The sequence below is a fragment of the Schistocerca cancellata genome, chromosome 7 (assembly GCF_023864275.1).
Source record: "Schistocerca cancellata isolate TAMUIC-IGC-003103 chromosome 7, iqSchCanc2.1, whole genome shotgun sequence".
NCBI lineage: Eukaryota > Metazoa > Arthropoda > Insecta > Orthoptera > Acrididae > Schistocerca > Schistocerca cancellata.
The window spans coordinates 105537435-105558080 of NC_064632.1; the positions used below are offsets into that span (position 1 = coordinate 105537435).

The 20646-nt window shown below is 40.0% G+C and overlaps 1 protein-coding gene across 6 annotated transcripts in view; it reads right to left on the reverse strand.

Annotated features, from left to right (window-relative positions):
• Positions 1-6932: 6932 nt before the first annotated feature.
• Positions 6933-20646, reverse strand: part of LOC126091976 (ral GTPase-activating protein subunit beta) — a 401079-nt gene continuing 387365 nt past the window's right edge. For 5 of the 6 annotated variants that reach the window (XM_049907338.1, XM_049907336.1, XM_049907335.1 and 2 more), the window contains one exon: positions 6933-7626. In XM_049907338.1, coding sequence (XP_049763295.1) covers positions 7509-7626 — 118 coding nt within the window. In that variant the 3' untranslated portion in view covers positions 6933-7508. The remainder of the gene's footprint in view (positions 7627-20646) is intronic. The other variant, XM_049907340.1, reaches the window with a different exon arrangement.

Genomic DNA, 20646 nt, shown 5'->3' on the forward strand with positions numbered 1-20646 from the left:
GCTGTCGGTCACAAGCTCTGAGCAGTCGTTGAGTTGACGGCAACCTTGGTCACATTCCTCCATTTTCTGTTCACCCTATGTCTATTGTCCACTGGAATATCCGCGGCATTCGAGCCAATCGGGATGAATTGTCTATCCTCTTACGATCCTACTCGCCGGTCATCTTCTGCCTTCAGGAAACAAAGCTGCGTCCCCATGACCGCTTTGTTCTCCCACATTTTCAGTCCGTTCAATATGATCTCCCCTCTGTTGAAGGCACTCCAGCCAATGGAGGACTCATGATTCTTCTCCATGATACTCTCCATTATCACCCAATCCACTTAAACACTTCCTTCCAAGCTGTCGACGTCCATCTTTCCCTTTCTGGATACACATTCTCTCTTTTACTGTATACATTCCATCGTCCACACCAATGGCCCGAGCTGGTCTCCTTCATCTTCTTAGTCAGCCTCCACCCCCCTATTTGCTGGTTGGGGACTTCAATGCCCACCACCCGCTTTGGGGATCTCCACATCCTTGTCCACGTGGCTCACTATTGCTAGACGTCTTCCACCAAGCGGATCTAGTTTGCCTCAACACTGGGGTCCCTACATTTTTGTCTGCCTCCACGACAAATTTATCTCATTTGGACCTTGCGGTTGGTACGGTTCCGCTAGCTCGGCACTTCGAATGGTTCGCCCTTGACGATACACACTCGAGTGACCACTTTCCATGTGTCCTTAGACTGCAGCCTCAACTGCCATATATGCGCCCACGACGTTGGAAGTTTGCCCAAGCCGATTGGACACTTTTTTCGTCTCTAGCGACATTCGATGACCGTCACTTTCCTACCATCGACGATGAGGTCACTCATATTACAGACGTTATTCTTACAGCTGCGGAACGTTCAATACCACGCACCTCCGAATTGCCCCGGCGCCCCCCAGTTCCTTGGTGAAACGAGGCATGCCGTGACGCAATACGTGAGCGGCGACGTGCTCTTCGCGTTTTCCGCCACCATCCTACTTTGGCCAACTGTATCCACTATAAGCAGTTCCGTGCGCGATGCTGTCGTGTCATCCGCGATAGCAAGAAGGCAAGCTGGGAATTCTATATTAGCTCATTTAACACCTTCACTCCCTCCTTGGAAGTTTGGAGTCGGCTTCGACGGTAATCAGGTGCGCCTAGTTTCTCCCCGGTCTCTGGGCTCACTGTCGCGCATGATACATTAGTGGACCTCGTCGCAATTTCTAACTCATTGGGTCAGCCCTTTGCTGAGATTTCGAGCTCTTCAAATTAGCCGCCAGCGTTTCTCCCGAAGAAACGTGCAGCTGAAGTGGAACATCTTGCTTTCCACTCTTAAAATTCGGAAAGCTACAATACTGTTTTCTCCATGTGGGAACTCCAACATGCACTCTCATCTTCTTGCTCCTCCGCCCCAGGACCAGATGGTATCCACGTCCAAATGTTGCTGCATTTATCAACACATAGTCTGCGTTACCTCCTTCCCCTTTATAATCGAATTTGGACTGACAGTGCTTTCCCCAGACTATGGCGGGAAGCTATCGTCATTCCTGTTCCGAAACCTGGAAAGGACAAACATCTCCCCTCTAGCTATCGCCCCATTTCTCTCACGAGTAGGGTCTGTAAGGTTTTGGAGTGTATTGTGAATTACCGTTTAGCTTGGTGGCTGGAATCCCGCAGTCTTTTAACACCTGCCCAATGCGGATTCCGAAAGCATCATTCTGCAGTTGACCATCTTGTTGCTCTCTCCACTTACATCCACTCCGGAAATGCCAAACAGTAGCAATATTTTTTGATCTGGAGAGAGCATACAATACCTGTTGGAGGACAGGCATCCTCCGCACACTGTTCTCTTGGGGCTTTTGAGGTCGGCTGCCCCTTTTTCTACGTGAATTTATGGCAGAGCGCATATTTAGGGTGCGGGTGAACACTACTCTCTCCCGTACTTTCTCCCAAGAAAACGGGGTACCCCAGGGCTCCGTGCTGAGTGTTGTACTGTTTGCCATTGCCATAAATCTAATTATGGATTGTCTCCTTCCTGATGTCTCGGGCCCCCTCTTTGTGGACGATTTTGCGATCTACTACAGCTCTCAACGGACCAGCCTTCTTGAACGACGTCCTCAAGGATGTCTCGATCACCTCCACTCTTGGAGCGTCGAAACCGGCTTCGGTTTTTCTCCCAGTAAGACCGTTTGTGTTAATTTTTGGTGACGTAAGGAGTTTCTTCCACCCTCCTTACATCTAGGACCTGTCAACCTTCTGTTTTCGGACGTCGCTAAATTCTTGACAGGAAACTGTGCTGGTCCTCCCACGTTTCCTATCTTTCAGCTCGCTGTCTGCGATCCCTCAACACCCTCCGTGTCCTGAATGGTACCTCCTGGGGAGCGGACCGAGTGGTCCTTCTCCGCCTCTATCGCGCCTTAGTGCGCTCGAAATTGGACTATGGAAGCATAGTCTACTCCGCTGCTCGGCCGTCTATTCTTTGACGTCTCGACTCTATCCACCACCGTGGATTACGTTTAGTGTCTGGAGCTTTTTACACCAGCCCTGTGGAAAGCCTTTATGCTGAGACTGCTGAACCTCCGCTGTCCAATCGGCGAGCAGTCCTTCTGAGTCATTATGCTAGCCATCAGTCTTCCATGCCTGCTAATCCAGCCCATGACATTTTTTTCGACGCCTCCTTTGATGTAGGGTATGCAGGCCGCCCCTCCTCCCTACTACCACCGGGAGTCCGCTTCCGTCAACTGCTCCATTCTCTTTCCTTCCGCTTTCCTAAAACCTTCTTGACAACTTGGGGTACAGCACCGCCTTGGCTCCGTCCCCGGATCTGCCTGCTCCGTGACCTTTGTCGATTTCAATTTCCCAAGGATGGTACCCCTTCACTTGTTTATCGTCGGGCATTTGCTGCTCTATGTGCACAAATGACGGAAGCCACATTTATTTACACCAATGGCTCGAAAACATCGTTAGGTGTTGTTGGCGACACCCCAAATCACTTTCTGCTTCCCGACCAGTGTTTGGTCTATACTGCGGAGCTTTACGCTGTTCTCCAGGCTGTCCACTACATCCGCCGCCATCAGCGGATACAGTACGTTATCTGCTCAGATTCTCTCAGCTCTCTCCTCAGTCTCCAAGCTCTTTACCCTGTGCACCCTCTGGTCCATCAGATTCAGGACTGTCTGCGCTTGCTCCACCTGGGGGGCGTCTCGGTGGCGTTCCTCTGGCTCCCGGGACACGTTGGTATCTGTGGAAATGAGGCGGCCGATATTGTGGCCAAGGCTGCAGTCTCTCTTCTCTGGCCAGCTATTCAATCGATTCCCGTCGCCGATCTACGGAGCGTTTTATGTCGTCGTGTTGTTCTTTACTGGCACACACATTGGTCGACACTTCCCCATAATAAATTGCGGGACGTGAAAGCTCTTCCTTATGCTTGGACCTCTTCCTCTCGAATGCGTGTCGGGAGGAGGTAATATTAACTAGACTCCGGATAGGGCACTGTCTTTCCATCGACATCTTTTAAGCGGCGATCCTCCCCCACTCTGTCCCCACTGCTCTCAGCTGTGGACGGTAAGACACCTTTTAATTGAGTGCCCCTATTTTAATCCGTTACGCTCCTGTCTACAGCTGTCGCCTGATATATCGTCGATTTTAGCAGATGACACGCACTCATCCGATCGCGTTCTCGAATTTATTAGTGCCAGTGAAATGACATCAGTCATTTGAAGCTTTTTTTGGGGACAATCAACCCCTTTCTGTAGAGGATTTTTAAGCCTTCCTTCTGCTTTTAGTTTCTCCAATTTTTTGATTTTCGTTCCCATTGCTGCTGGTTTCCATTTTCGGTTTTTTACTGTTTCCTAAGTCACGGACCGCGCGCTAATGGCCATAGCAGTTTTGCGCCCTAAAAAAAAAAAGATGCCGATGGATTTTGTACGGATAGCGTTGGAGGGTACGTCTAAGTGCCAACAAAACAGTAGTGTATGGAATGCCGGTGCGACATGTGACTGCACGAGCGCTTACTTCCCTGTGCATAGACGAACCCACTAGTCTCCATTTCTTCCTTAACTGTCTCAGCAGCATTACACCTTGTGCCTGGTCGGCCACTACGGGGTCTATCGTCTAAACAACCCATGGCTTCAAACTTTGAAATCATTCTCACCATAGCTGCATTTGTCAATGGACCTTTACCCGTTCGAATCCCCTTCCTATGGCGACAGGCTCATAACGCTGAACTAGCACGTTCCCCATTCTGATAATACAGCTTCACTAAAAGTGCCTTTTCAGGTAACGTCAACATGCTGCAACTGCTGGCGCATTGATTCTCTCTCTCTCATTACAGCTCCTGTCCACTGCCATCTGTCGGACATTTTGTGAACTTTTTTTTGGTTCTAATAAAACCCCATGTCATTCCAAGCATGTGTGTCAATTTTTACCTCTCTATCTACATTATTCCATGGTTTATTAAGTTTTCACATTTATACTGACTTTTTGATCACCTGGTATGATGTGCAGATGTCCTGAGAGAAGTATCTTATTCCTACATACCAAAAGAGACAGATTCAGTTATGTTTAAACGCTTTCCCAGCAGTAATAAATTTGTCTACATTTCAAAATATTCTTAAGTCAAAGAAATTCAAGGAGAGTGGACAATTACAAAGCAAATGAGTTGCAGGGATAGTATAGTATAAACATGAAAAGGACACTTTCACGCAATTTTTGAATTCATGTTGCTGTATTTAGCAACTTTATTATGCAGTAATTACCACAAGATACTACTTTCCAGTTAAATTTAACACTCACAAATTGAGCAAAATTTATAATTATTGAGCTTCAGAACATGTGTAAGGCGAAGAGTGCCATTTCAGAGACATTTCCAAGAGAAACCATACTCTCAATTTTAGCAAGTGTTGTATGCTCTACAGGACTTCAACTGAAAGATAGGGTGAAGAACTATTCAAATGTTGATGAAAACTAGATATTGTTTACAGATAAAGGATTTTGCACTCTATTCTCAAAAGCATTCTGTGAGCGTTAGCATGAAAACGATCCAAGATTTTTTTTCTGCTTTGGCTTCTATAAACATCATTTTTTGCCAAATATTTACACTTAAGCTACTTATTACAATACACATGTCTACCTCAACAGTTTCGCCAAAAGTATTCACATGTCATAACATCCTGCTTACTACCCAACCTTAAAGTCACATTTCAGAAATGTTTAAAAATGTGCATCTTGTATGTGGTGGGTGGATACAAAATTTTTCTGTAGTTTACTGATTTTTAGAATTGGCTTAAAAAAAGAAGTGTAGAAAATGTAGCCATTTACTAGCTATAGTTTTCTCCCTGATGACATGTTTTTGGCTCAGCTGAGAAAGTAGATTAGAGTTTGTAATCAACTCACAACAGTATATAAACTTCATCAGTAGAAATTCTACAGTAAAGAGAGATGGAGACGACAGAAGCGAAGGTCTAGATAGAAAATCCTGGAGTGCACTTATATAGGCATCCAGCAACTGGTATTTAAGACTGCAAAGTAGTAAAGGAAATTTATCTGTACAGGCTGAGAAGAAAGTTCTGGTTTGGAATGGATCATTCTGCATTGCAAGGGTATTTCACTCAAAAATAGAAAGAAAGTCTGATTCTATATTGAATTAGTATTATGGCAACAATTCGAGAGGAGATGATACTTTTAAAAATGTATAAATGGTACTGTAATGGGAACTGAAGAATTACAGAAGTTGCAGGTGAACCAGTGGTTTGATTTCCTAGGGTTAATTTTCAAATTGTGCATGTAATGTGAAATTTTTATATCAAAACTTGTGCCAGGAACAGGAGGCACTCTGAAATCTGAAAAATTGTGCTTGTACAACGGACTATTAAACACATCTTTGCGTTTTAAAATTGAGATATCTTTTCATGTTTGCATCAAATCCATGAGTCCATATAAACGTTAAAAATGTACATTATCCTGCTAGAATAGCTCTAAGCACAATGAAGTACATAACAACAAAAGCTGGAGTTTCTCTCTTTTTTTCACAAATTTTGAAGAATGAATTCTGCATGAAAATTCCTCCGACACTCTCTTGAGAAAGTTAATGTTGATGTTTTGAAAGTTTTACACAGTGTATTTCCTCTTCTTTCAATTATTTCGACATGTAGAACTCTAACTTTGTCAAGAACATCTATTATGAGTTTTGCTTTCTTCTCGAATAGATACAAATACTTCCATGGCTACTTCCTTAAATTAATGATAAATCTCAGTTTTTTTGTAATGCAGATGGTCAATTATTACTTTGTATTCACTCATGAATGATGGAGATTATGACATAATATTGACATTCCCCATAGTTCACAAGAAACATTCAGTGAAGTGAGATTCTATTCATATCTGTAGTGAACTGAGCTTTACTCAGATTTAAGAGGAATCAAGAAAAGAAGTGAGAAGGAAAACAGCAAGAGGCACAGGAGTAGAAGTCAGTGTTTGTTAAGAGATGGGGTTCTTACTCTATGGGGAAAGGGATCAGTTACGATGTAAGTGAAGGAAATGCTCCAGGTCACTGAGAACAAATTGGGGAAAACACATGGATCTCAATTGAGATGGCTAAGGATCTGAATCTTATTCCTGTTGAATATAAGTTCATTATTATATATGTCTTGGATGGCTACGGATCTGATTCCCATTCCTGTGGAATATAAGTCTATTATTATATATGACAAATAGTTATTATTTAGGAATGGGAAGTGGGTAGTAAGCAATGAAAATGTAAATGAGGATTATCAAATTGAAGTTCAAACCAATGTTCTACCAGACACCCACACAACTAAAATTTCTATGTTAATGTGCACTCTTCTGGACTCACTTTTACACTGGCACAAAATTGTTAACCAATTATGATTATCAGTTTTTTAATAACTTTATTCACTTACAAATGTTTAATAAATTATATAAATAACTATGAAAGACATGGAATGGTACAAATTGTGAGATCACGTCAGAAAATAATGTTTGGAAATTTTTAAATTTAGATACATAAAACAAAGAATGAACAATTTACGTACTGTTTTATATATACACAGAGTATATAATCCTCAAAATTTGGTTCTGATATTGTGTGTTATATTAGCACTAGCATAATTTCAGTTCGTAATATTATTGTACAAAAATCTTATGTAAAATGTATATACAGAACATTCCACAGACGTCTAGATTCTGCCATTGTTTTACAATAGCACAGCTCTAATACTGCATAATTGTTACTGGAATTAAATAAGGAGTTACTAAAAAATTGCTTACGTGTCCTTACTACTTTTGTATCATGCTACCTCACATAACACACAAACATTGTATTTGGCATACATACATACATAATATGTACACTGTAACTTAAATTAATAGCTGGAATGGTAATGCATCAGTCACTCGTCACATCATAGTTGATGCTTTTCCAATTTCTATTCTTTATTATGGCAATAAATGCTATCACAGAGATGCTGCAAGTTATTTTCAATTCAACTTGGAGGACTTGTGAAAAGGTATGTCAGTAATTCTGGCTGTGTCATTTCACAACGATATTTCTGCACCATTTCTTGTACTTTCAGACGTCGACGCACATGTGGTGGTTGATAACTGAAAACAAAAGAGAAACTTTAGGTGAATCAGTTACTTTAAGTGTAATCATTTAATCATCCAAACACTGACATTCCACTGTTAGTAGTATTTTGGTATTTGAAATTACTGTTACTGTAGTGTTACTTCTGTATGGTTTCTGCAAATTTTGTAAACAACTGTTGCACAAATATTCATAGTCTACAAAATCAGTAATATACTACTGTTTGTATTTCCACGTGGTCATTAACAAGTTTCCCTTCACCTTCAAATGTACAGTTGAGTCACAGGTACAGATTAATCACGCCAGTACTATATCTTAATTTCCTCCACTTACAGACTAATATATCATGTAATCCTGCTGGATATATCAATGGATCAATCAATAGAATTATACATACATCTAAGAGGTTGCTCAGTGCAGTGCAGAGTGATAAATTTCCCAGTGTGAGGTCACATGGGTAATCAGCAGCAGCAGATTTAAGAAATGTTGTTGACTTTAAGGGTGAAGACACAAATTAGAAATATGTAGGCTGATTAATGGTTGAGATGGAGGCCCAGTATCAAAAAGGAATAAAATGGGAATTCCAACAGCATATGGTGGCATGATGCTAATCTTGACTCTTTGATGCAGTTTATTTGTACTGGAGCATTCGGCTGGTGAAGGCATGGCCGGCCATGATAAACATCTGTTTTGTGATTCTGGCAAAAACGTTGTTGATGGAGTCATTATTATTTTGGAAACTATATCTAACAATAAATAAAACAATTACATCATCTGGGCAGTCCAAAAATTTTTTGCCAAGACCGAGTGCGGGTGCAGGGTTTGATTCTCGATAAGTCAAGTGGGGGCTGTTCAACTTCCACCTGGATTGTGCATCATTTTTGGAATTTCACGATCAGACAAACTAGGTTATGCCACATTAACAAGTCGCGATGATAGTACTGATATACAATATGTGGAATCTCAAAAGCCCTGGCAACATGCAAAACTTCAGCTACAGGTGGGTCCTACTGTCTTAGTGCTTGAACGTACACTTCATTGTTCAGTGCTAATCTGACCATCACATCATATAGTAATGTTTCTGCACATGATTTTCCACAAGAACACACAAATTTACCTTAGGCCCTGCACGTCTGTGATCAATGTGCATAACTATTTGATGTTGCCTTATGGTTCTGGAGGAACTTTAAATGAGTAGACACTGTGTGCATTCCTGTAGCAAAATGTTCACTTAACAGTGAGTTAATGGCTGTTAAGGGCAGGACTGATGGTTCAGACAAAGGAGCCAATTTTGGCACAAGATTCTAGAACTATGTGTGGAAATGAAGATAGTTCTAGATTTGTGTATAAGCCCATAAACAGAGAACTTCCTATCTCCATAATGGCAGACCACTCAGAGGAAAATATTTATGGCCTCAAAGTGTTTACAGAATTTGGGTTTTTTTATGCAACGCTCGATCCAAGGAATTGGTAAAATCATCCCATGCATACAGGTGGATTCTGTGTGTCTGCATTATGCTCCCTTGTTTCTTTTCTGATCTATGAAATGCTTCAAATTATTTTCCCCATATCGGATAGGAAGAGTCACCAGTACAGTAATTTTTCTCACCTGCAACATGAAGTTGAAATACAACCAGGCGAGAGGCTGGAGTTTGTGGTCACGTGTGTGTGAAGGTTTTTTTTTTTTTTTTTTTTTTTTTTGGTGGGGGTGTGGGGGTGTGGTTGGGTGGTTTTACTGATGAAGACCAAAAGCTTTATGTAAGTGTTTTTTAACTGTGCCTGTCTGCAACTTGACGTGTCTTCTTTACAGTAAGTAGCAATCTGTCTTTTCCTACATTGCTGATATTCCTTCCTGTAGTTTCCATAACTGGATCACTTAGAACAGTTACAAGTGCTATCTACAATTTCTTATAGCAGATAAGTATCATCTTTAGTCATTGGCCACAAACCAATAGATGTGTTATGCCTCTGTGGGGGCTTCAAAAATATGGGTACATCAGTTGATTGTACCCCCTTGCATGTCCTGATGAATTATTTTCAAAATTGGCAGGGGTCTGTATTCCTCTCTGAAAGTATTTGTATGGAGTGTAGCGATGTATGGAAGTGAAACATGGACGATAAATAGTTTAGATAAGAAGAGAATAGAAGCTTTCGAAGTGTGGTGCTACAGAAGAATGCTGAAGATTAGATGGGTAGATCACATAACTAATGAGGACATATTGAATAGAATTGGGGAGAAGAGGAGTTTGTGGCACAACCTGACAAGAAGGAGGGATCGGTTGGTAGGACATGTTCTGAGGCATCAAGGGATCACAAATTTAGCACTGGAGGGCAGCGTGGAGGGTAAAAATCGTAGAGGGAGACCAAGAGATGAATCCACTAAGCAGATTCAGAAGGATGTAGGTTGCAGTAAGTACTGGGAGATGAAGAAGATTGTACAGGAAAGAGTAGCATGGAGAGCTGCATCAAACCAGTCTCAGGACTGAAGACCACAACAACAACTGTATTCCTCTAAAATTGATCTTTCAGAAATTTATTTTAAACTTCCTTTGAATGAGGCTTCTAATGCCGTTCTAGTATTAAATATGCCTTATGGCCTCTGTCAGTGCAGCACCTTACATTTTGGCATTGCTAACGCATCAGCATTCTATCTGAAATTTCAAGAACAAACTACTGCCAACTACCCACAATGTGTCAATTATAAGAACTCAGGGGGAGCATATTATATCAAATCTCCAGCAAGTATTTTCAGACCTTTTAAAAACTGGTTACAGTGTAACTTGTCAAAACATAAATATATATAATATATCCTTATCTGGTAAGGTTGTGACAAGCAATTCTCAAGTTCCAGCACAAAACAACATAAAAGATCTGTAGGTTTTTCTGGGCAATGTTATGTATTATTTATTTATTGCTTATTTAGCCTGATCGGAGTAGGACGTTAAGGCTCCTCTTACATCTCACCCTAGTTACAAAAAATATTACATAACGATCACCATGATAATAATTTGCATTATTAATAAAAAATATTTACTATCAACAACAACAGCAATAATAATAAAGGTAACACTAATTATGATGATAAAATAAGGTAGGAATTAAGAAAGATATTTATTAAGTAACAAACTCAACAATAATCTGCCACTGCATTTACTTATATACTCTGCAAACGACTGTGAGGAGCATGGCAGAAGGTATGGCCCACTATACCAGTTATTAAGATTTCTTCCTGTTCCAGTCACATATGGAGAGTAGGAAGAATTAGTGATTGATAGCTTCTGAGTGTGCAGTAATTATTCTAATCTTATCATCACAATCTCTATGTGAGTGATATGTAGGTGGTTGTACTCTATTCCTAGAGTAATCATTTAAAGCCAGCTCTTGAAACTTTAGTAATAGACTTTCTTGGAATAGTTTATGTCTATATTTGAGAGCATTCCTGTCCAGTTCCTTCAGTGTCTCTGTGACACTCTCCCATGGATTAAACGAACTTGTGATCATTCGTGCTGCCCCTCTCTGTATACGTTCAATATCCCCTACCAGTCTTATATGGTACAGGTCCCACACATTTGAGCAATATTCTTGGACCAATCACATGAGTGATTCATAAGCAATCTCCTTTTTAGATTGACTGCACTTCCCCAGCATTCTAACAATAAACCAAAGTCTACCACGACTTAACCTGATAATTCCATTTCATATCCCTACAAAGTGTTGCATCCAGGAATGAGTTGGTCAATTCCACCATTGACTCACTGATATTATAATCACAGGATACTACATTTTTTCATTTTGTGAAATGCAAAATTTTACATTTCTGAACATTTAAAGCAAGTTGCCAATCTTTGCACCACTTTGAAATCTTATCAAGATCCGACTGAACATTTATGCAGCATTTTTCAGATAGTACTTCATTATAGATAACTGCATCATCTGCAAACAGCCTGATTTTACTGTTAATATTGTCTACAAGATGATCAATATACAACATAATCAGAAAGGGTCTCAACACACTTCCCAGGAGCACACCCAAAGTTACTTTCTACATATGATGATGACTCTCCATCCAAGATAATATGGTGCATCCTCCTACCAAAAAGTCCTCAATCCAGTCACAAACTTCGCTTGATGCCCCATGTAATCATACTTTTGACAATAAGCATAGGTTAGGTACTGAGTCAAATGCTTTTCAGAAATCATGAAATACAGATTCTACTTGATTACCTTGATCCAAAGTATTCATGTCATTTGTGAAAAGCGTGAGTTGGGTTTCACATGATCAATGTTTTCGAAATGTGTGCTGTTTGAGCTCAGAATATGTTCTAAGATTCTACAATGAATCAATGTTGGGGATATTGGACGGTAGTTTTGTGGATCACTTCTACTATCCTTCTTGTAGACGGGTGTGGCCTGTGGCTTTTTCCAAGAACTGGGCATTGTTTTTATTCGAGGGATCTACGACAGATTACAGTGACAAGAGGGGCTAACTTAACCACAAATTCAGTATAGAATCTGATAGGGATTCCATTGGGCCATGGAGCTTTGTTCAATTTTAATGATTTCAGCTGTTGATCAACACCACAGACACTTATACTTATTTCATTCATCTTTTCTGAGGTATGAAGATTAAATTGGGACAATTCTCCTGGGCTTTCCTGTGTAACAGAACATTTGAATACAAAGTTAAGCATTTCAGCTTTTTCTTTGCTACCATCAGTTTCAGTTCCTGTTTCATTTTCTAGGGACTGGAAAGTAACTTTGGTGCCACTAACAGCTTTTACATATGACCAGAATTTCTTTGGATTTTATGACACGTCATTTGACAATGTTCTGCTACGGTAGTCATTGAAGGCATCATTCATTGCTCTCTTGACAGCGTCTCTATATCTATAGCCCTATGCTTTGATTTACATCTGTTATGCAGTAATCTTTCTTTTAGAAGTTTCTTTACGTGACTGAATATCATGGAGGTTCCCTATCATTATGAACTATTCTACAGGGTACACATCTATCCATACATGGTCAACTATTCTTTTAAACTTGAGCCGGAGTTCCTCTACATGCTCCTGCCCTGTGCTGAAAGTTTCAAGTTCCTCATTGAGATATGACACTACTGATTTTTTGATCCACTTTGATGATGATGATGAGTCCCATACTCCTTTACTGAGTGTAGGGGAGCGACGCGGGAGACCCACGCCGCCTTACTAGGCAAGGTCCTTGTGGAGGTGGTTTGCCATTGCCTTCCTCCGACCGTAATGGGGATGAATGATAATGATGAAGACGACACAACAATACCCAGTCATCTCGAGGCAGGAAAAATCCCTGACCCCGCCAGGAATCGAACCCGGGTGCTCAGGAAGTGAGAACGCTACTGCGAGACCACTAGCTGCAGACTGATCCACTTTACTGAGCATATATATCTTTCTGCTTATTTTAGTTGTTCTTTGTACTTTGGTAATCATTGTTGCCACAAGCAAGTCATTGTCACTGATACCAGTTCTGATGTGGACATCCTCAAAGAGGTCAGGTTTATTTGTTGTCATTAGATCCATTATATTTCTGTCATGACTGGGCTTCTTAACTATCCATTCTAGGTAGTTTTCAGAGAAGACATTTAGTAATGTTTCACAAGAGTCTTAGCATTCCCACCACTAATAAAACTGTAATTTTCCCAATTAATCGCTGGATGATTAAAGTTTCTGCTGATGATTACATTATGATTGGGGAACTTACATCCAAGTGAACTGACTGCATTGAGATTTTCTCTAAAGTTTTTGGTTGCATCAGGAGATGAGTCTGGTGGGCAACAGAAGGATCCAATTATCATATTATGCCCGATCTAAGTCCTGTCCAAACAATCTCACATGCAGCTACAATTTCTACCTTGGTGGATTTGAGTTTCTTGTCTACTGCGACAAATACACCATCTCTGTTTACCATTTGCCTATCCTTTTGATATACACTTAAATTTTCCCCAAAAATCTCACTGCTATCAGTTTCAGATTTCAACCAGCTTTCTGTACCTAGTATGATGTGAGCTTCACTGTTTTTCATGAGCACTTCAAAGTTTGGCACTGTGCTGTGAATGCTTCAGCAGTTTACCATGAGGAATTTAATACTCTCACCTTTCGAAGGCATTTCTTTTGATCTTACAGTGATACTTCATACTTCTGGGTTTCAGCTACCTGAGTAACAGCCTCTGATGTGTAGTGCACACCAGACCCATTTAGGGGACCCTGCAGTTCTCAACTCTATGGCGCAAGTCCTGGAAGTCAAAGCCTAGCTTGCCACAGAACCTTTGAAGTCTTTGGTTCAGTCCTTCCACTCAACTCAAAATCAAATGGTCATGATCAGTTCTGGTGACAATGTTGCAAATTGTGAGCTTAACTGAAACTCCAAGCACAGGGCTGGTCTTCTCAACCTTCTCTGCTAGTCGCTGGAATGACCCAAGCATACCTCAGAGTCCAGATGATAGGCATCATTTGTTCCAATGTGTGCCCTGTGGATGGTTGCACCCTGTTCCATCAATGGCTGCTGGAACGCCCTTTTCAAGATGTAGAATAAGGCCCCCAGGCCTACACACTGAGTGAACCTGATGTTCTTTCCTGTCCCTCGCTGCCATTTTCCTAAGGGGTAACATCATTTGCTGTATGTTTGAACTGCCAATGATTAATACACTCCTACCATTTCATATTTGCCTCCTCCTGACAGCACCCCTAACTTATTGTTTAAGGGGATCAGTACAACACCCTGAGTCCTCTCTGTTCCCTGTCCATCCCGCATAGGTTGCCTAGATCTAGCATTGACATGCTACTTGGAGTCAAGTGGACAATCAATGACAGATCCTGTACTTTCTGTAGCACAGACAGGATCCACAGGAGAGGATAGTACTTGAGGTTTCTCTGGTACAGGTATCACAAGTACCTGACTCTCAGAAGCTCTTCGAACACACTGCTTCACAGCAGTTGCCAATCATTTGACAGTACTCTGGGTGATTCCCAGTTGCTTATGAATGTCAACCAACAGACATGTTCAAGAACAGCATTCACAGTGGAGCTGCAGTTTGGCTGGTGCAATGTATTACAATGGAGTGAACAAGTAACTTTAAATTAAGCCCACTGATTATCTTTTTTTGCATTGTACATAAAAAGCAAAAATCTGCAATAATTTTAATAATAATAAAAGTAATACTAACAATAATAATAAAATAATGGAGGCATTAAGAATGATACTGATTAGTCCAGCACTTTTGAAGACTTGTTTGGTATTAGAAGTGGAACTGATAGGGAAAAGTGGAGGGATAGGGAGGGTCGAAGAGAGTGAGCTGCAAGAAGTGGTAGCAATTGTGATAGAGGCTGGGCCGTTACCTGTCTTTGAAGTTTGAAACAGTTTTAATTTCTCTAATTTTTAGACAAATATTGTTCTGAAGTCAGGTTCCTTATACAGAAACTGATTTATGGAACATGCAGTGTTGTATAGTGGTACGGAGAGGATTTCACTTTGCTGAGAATGAGTATTTCTGCTGTACTGTTCAGCCAGCAGTTTAAGGTTGAAGCTAAACAGGAAGGAGTACAATGATTGAGAAGATGATACAGCAAACACACAAAATGATAATCTCTATGCTTTGCAGCACGTAGCAATGATAATTGTTACTAGGTACGGGTGATGCGGTCAGAACAGTGTACATCACAAATGTATTGCACACACGCATGATCTTGAACAAACTACAAATACTGTTTTTAATGACATTTTAAATTGGTTCTCCTCAAATGGTGTCTCACTCAATGCAGATAAAACTCATTATATGAGGTTCCATACATCACAAAGTAATCTCAATGAAATTAACATAAAATGTAGAGATCAACCAATACAGAAAGTTGAAGATACAAAATTCCTGGGTGCTTACATAGGAAGTAAATGTAATTGGTCAGTTCACATTCTTCATCTATGTAAAAAACTTAGCTCGGCAACATTTGCGTTACGGGTAATTTCTTCAGTGGCTGAAGTTGACACCATTAAGGTTGCCTACTTTGGCTACTTCCACTCATTGATGTCATATGCTATCATATTCTGGGGGAACCAACCACTTGCAAAAAAAGTTTTCACCATTTAACAAAAAAAAAAACAAAAAAAAATGCAATCGGAATAATGTGTGGGGTCCATCAAAGACACTCTTGCAGGCACTTGTTTCGGAAGATAAGTATCCTAACAACTGCCTCACTGTATATTTTTTCCTTGCTGACCTTTGTGTGCAAAAATTATTCTAGCTACCAAGACAACAGTAAATTCCATGGCTATAACACCAGAAACAAAAACAATCTACATTTCGACATGAAACGTCTCACTCTGGTACAAAAAGGAGTTTACTACTCCAGCATTAAGCTGTTCAATGCTCTACCACTACATATCAAATGTGTTCATACAGAACTGCCAAAATTTAAACAAGTTCTCAAAGATTACCTGACAGAGAAATCTTTTTATACTGTGGATGAATATCTGAAAGAAAATGTATACCACCACTAAACTTATTGTGTCTAGAAGTAGTTCAATTGATTTTATTGTGCATTTGAGCATTAGCACACTTTTTGTAACAACAAATTGGCTGTACCTGTATTTACTCTTGTAGGCCTAATATCTGATTTAACTTTGTGCTCTTATCTTTAACCTTTATTTGAAACTCCTTTTTCTGTTAAATGGTTGTTATGTTATCTAGCTGACATTGTATCTATTACTGTATTTATAGTATGTCTTACTTAAAATATGTACAATTTGGCATTGAATTGCCCTTGTATTTATTGTAAGTTTAAATTGAAACCTGTACAATTTGACACGTTCCATATCCTTGTGATTGACTCGTTAACTGGATCTACGGAACAAGAAATAAATAAATAAAATCCTGCCAGTTCCAGCCAATGTGAGCTCTCATACAAAAGACCTTGGAGAATAGGTTCACGATAATCACGGATAGGGAGTATTAGTGCCTCTATGAGTTTCTTTTTAAGCTTAAGATGAAATCCTTTTTTATACTTCTGTAGTGAATGAAGTGATGCTGTCACCTTCTTACAAACTGCAGTTGTGTGTTCAGTCCAGTCTAAGTGATGGTCCAGAAGTACCCCCATATTCTCTGCAGAAGACAGAAAGGTGATTACTGTGCTGTTTAGGATCCAGAGTGGAAGTGATTCTCTGAATTGAGGAGTAAAAAATATTTTGTGATAACTAGGATAGCTCGCTTTTCAGATGGGTTAAGTTTCAAATTTATATTTTGTGCCAATTCTGATAAAGCAAGTAAGTCAGCACTTACGACCTGGATGGCTGTGCATAGATACATTGGGCTTGCATGTAGTTATAACTGAAGGTCATCAGGACATAAACTATAAATGATATTTTCTGGGAGATAATAGTCACCACATCATTAACATATAATGAGAAAAGTAATGGACCCTATACTGATCCTTATGGGGCACCTGACACAATGTTCTTCCATTGTGGTCGCTTTGTTCCAATCATTACACACTGTTGGCAGGATGAATGGTATAAGTAGAATCATTGTACAGTGATTGTAGAAAAGTTTTGACTTTTGGGTTTAGGAAGTTGAATATTAAAGCTGAAATTGTTGAAAGCTTTGCTGAAATCCAAAAAGCACATAATAGTCACCTCTTGTTTGTCCACAGCTTGTTTTGTTTGCTAGTCACTTTTACAAGAGCAGTCTTTGTGGTGCTATTTTTCTGGAAATCAGATTGGTATTCATCCAGAAGCTTATCTGATGTTACGTAATTGGTAAGATGATTGTGACCTATGAATTCTAGAGCCTTAGATTACACTAACAGAATGCAAATGAACTTGTAGTCAGAAAGTTCTTTGGCAGATTCCTTTTCACGCAGAAGTTTAATGAGACCCTTTTGCCAGACCATTAGGAAGATGCTGGGGGTCAGAGAATGGTTAAAAATGTCTGTTGTTATGACCAGTAATGGATCAATGAGGAAATTGATCATTTGTATTGTAATAATGTCATGTCCTGCAGCTGCTGAAGGAATTCACGCGCAACTGACTTCCTGACTGTGTTAAGGCTTACCGACTTCAGAAAAAAAATAAATTGTTTTTACTGATCAGAGATACTTCAAGGGAATCGATAGTTTGTGTCCAAGTGCACTGGAGACACTGGCAATTGCATTTGGTACCCAGACTTTCCACATTTTCCTGTATGACAACAAATTTCATCTAGTCACATACCATATGCCACTGTTGTTCATAGTTAGCCCTAAATCAAAGTTGTCTGAACAGACATCTCTGAGGTTACAACACCAGGCTCTCTTCTTCTTCTTCTTTTTTTTTTTTTACTAATGTCCCATTTGTTATCGTACATTAGTTTTGCACACAAATGTGATGTGCTTTCAAGGTTCCCACAGGTCTGAATGAATAATTTGATAAACAAGAGACTGTTTCATTACATTTTGTCACAGCAGCCACATAAACTTTATTTCTTCTAATATTTTGGTGGTACACCTTTTGGCCATCTTCCAAGTAAGCTGACGAACTGAAGCTACAGTACTCACTCCATCCTTTTTAAACAAGTGCACTTCATTACTACATAGGTGTCCACAGATAAAAATTGGGCCAGAGATAGTGATTGGTGGCAAAGAATATGCATAAATTAAGTCTATGGCTAACCCATGCTGGGTTACTGATGTATGATTATGAGCTGTATGTACCATCATCTTAGTGAGTTTATAAAAGCAAGCACTCAATCTCATGATTTTACCATGCTGAAACCACTATTCTTGTAGATATAATTCTTTGTCAAATGAATTTCAGCTGCTTCCTTCAAAACTGAGTCCCAAAACGATGAAGTGTACATTAAAATTTCGAAATTTCACACCACATAAAGTGACTGGTGTCAATGCAGTGCTCTGCCACATTTTATTTATTGGATTGCATGAGCTAAGTGTATTTAGGGTGTTCCATGCATCTTTCATGAACTGTACACGTCATCTGCCTGATGTATGAAAGGCTGCACTCGAAGGGGATCTTGTAAACTCCTACCCTGCAGACCAGCATGCCTTCTTTGACAAAATGTAAAAGTGCTACTATCTTTAACTTTGTGCTCACAAAACTTTTTTTTTTATATCAATTTGCACCACATATGGCAGGAAAGCCATGGATTCAAATTTTTTCTGTCTTCTTCTTCATTCCTTATGTCCACATAATGTTTTATTCATAGTGCCTTATTAACTATTGTGGAGAATATACTTTTGCTTCGGAAACTCCATTTAATTGTACAAGGTCATCCTAGAGACTGCTCACATATGCCATAGTGCACTTCACCCATTTAAAAGGGCAAAATGAGTGCTGTAGGTTCAGTCTGTTGGCTCACTTGAAAATGGCTGAAAGGTATATGGCCAAAATATCAGAAGAAATAAAGTTCATGCAGCTGCAGACCCAAAATTTAATGGATCAGCTATTGCCTCATGAAAACTTGAAAATGCATAGCGAAACACAAGGCTAATCTGGAAAGTAAGGTTACAAGAAATTTTTTGAGTACAAAAAATTAATTTACTCTAATAAAATGTACGTGAATTGTAGTATAGGTCTTGCATTATTTTTCCACATAATCACCATTTACCTCAAGACATTTTGGTATCTATGGGATGAGTTTTTTGGTTCCTGTGTCACAGACATCTCCCGCCATCTTTTTAAGTCAGTTCTTCACTTCAATTTTCACCTTGTCGTTGTCAGAAAAGTGTTTTCCATGAAGGTGTTCCCTCAATTTAGTGATCAGATGATAATTACTAGGTGAGAGATTGGGGCTGCGAGAGGGGTGGCTTAGAACATCCCACCAAACAAAGCCAACAACTCTTGTGTTGCACGAGCAGTATGTGGACATGTATTGTCATGAAGGAGACAGACTCTGAATTCCATGACGTTTATTTTGTATGGCTCTGGGAAGTTTTTTCATGGTCTCATAACTTCTTGCAGCATTTATTGTTTCACGTATTTCCTAAAAATCAATGAGCAGAACCCCCTTTTCTGTCCCAAAACACTGACACCGTGCTTTTCCTCACTGTTTGCTGATTTTTGAATTTTTTGGCGGAAGGAGAATGAGTACGACACCACTGCATTGATTGTCACTTGTTCTCTGGAATATGGTGATAAGCCCTAGTTTTGTCTCCTTTCACTATAGAGCTGAGAAAAGCCACATCTTCAGTCTCAAAATGGTCACGAAATTTATGAGCAGCACTGACTCTGTTAATTTTGTGTGCTTCGGTAAGCACCTTGGGCACCAACTGTGCACACAACTTGCGATAATTTAGTTGATCAGTTACGATTTCATGAACAACAGTTCGTAAAATGCATGCAGGTTGTCAATTGTCGAATGATGATCAGAGAGAATATGTTCTTCAATTTTCTGCACCACATTGTCAGTCAAAACAGATGGCCTTCCACTTCTGCTTTCATAGTGAATTTTCATCCTTCCAGAATTGAAATTCCATACCCATTTCATTACAAGCTGCTTGACATTACATCCCCTTCACAAACTGAAATAATCTTGCAATGAATTGCAGTGGCATTCATCCCCTTAACACTTAGGTTGCAAATTAAAGCACATACTTTGCACTTGGCAGGAGCTGGAATGAGAATGCTCATTTCTAACAGTCACCACAACATTAATCAACAAGATACTGATTGTTGGGAATGCTCATTCCTTCAGATGGTCTCCCATTACATGGCAGTGGTACCAACTTCCCCACGGACATTCCATGCTAAAGCTACATGCCTTGTAACCTCAGTTTTCGGATAATCCTCATAATTAAAACAATTGGTAGAACAGTTCCTAAAGCTTCCAGAGACGTTGCAGCACCCATACAAAAGGATCCATTCTTGAGACAGGTTTGCCAGTTTGAACAAACTGGCTGACTACATGCACTTCCTTCAGCAGCCTTCTGTGAAACTTCATTGTCTCTCCCCCCCCCCCCCCCCCCTCTCCCTACCCCCACCATATCCTTCATGTTGCCAGAGGTGTGTTATTGTTGAATCAAGAT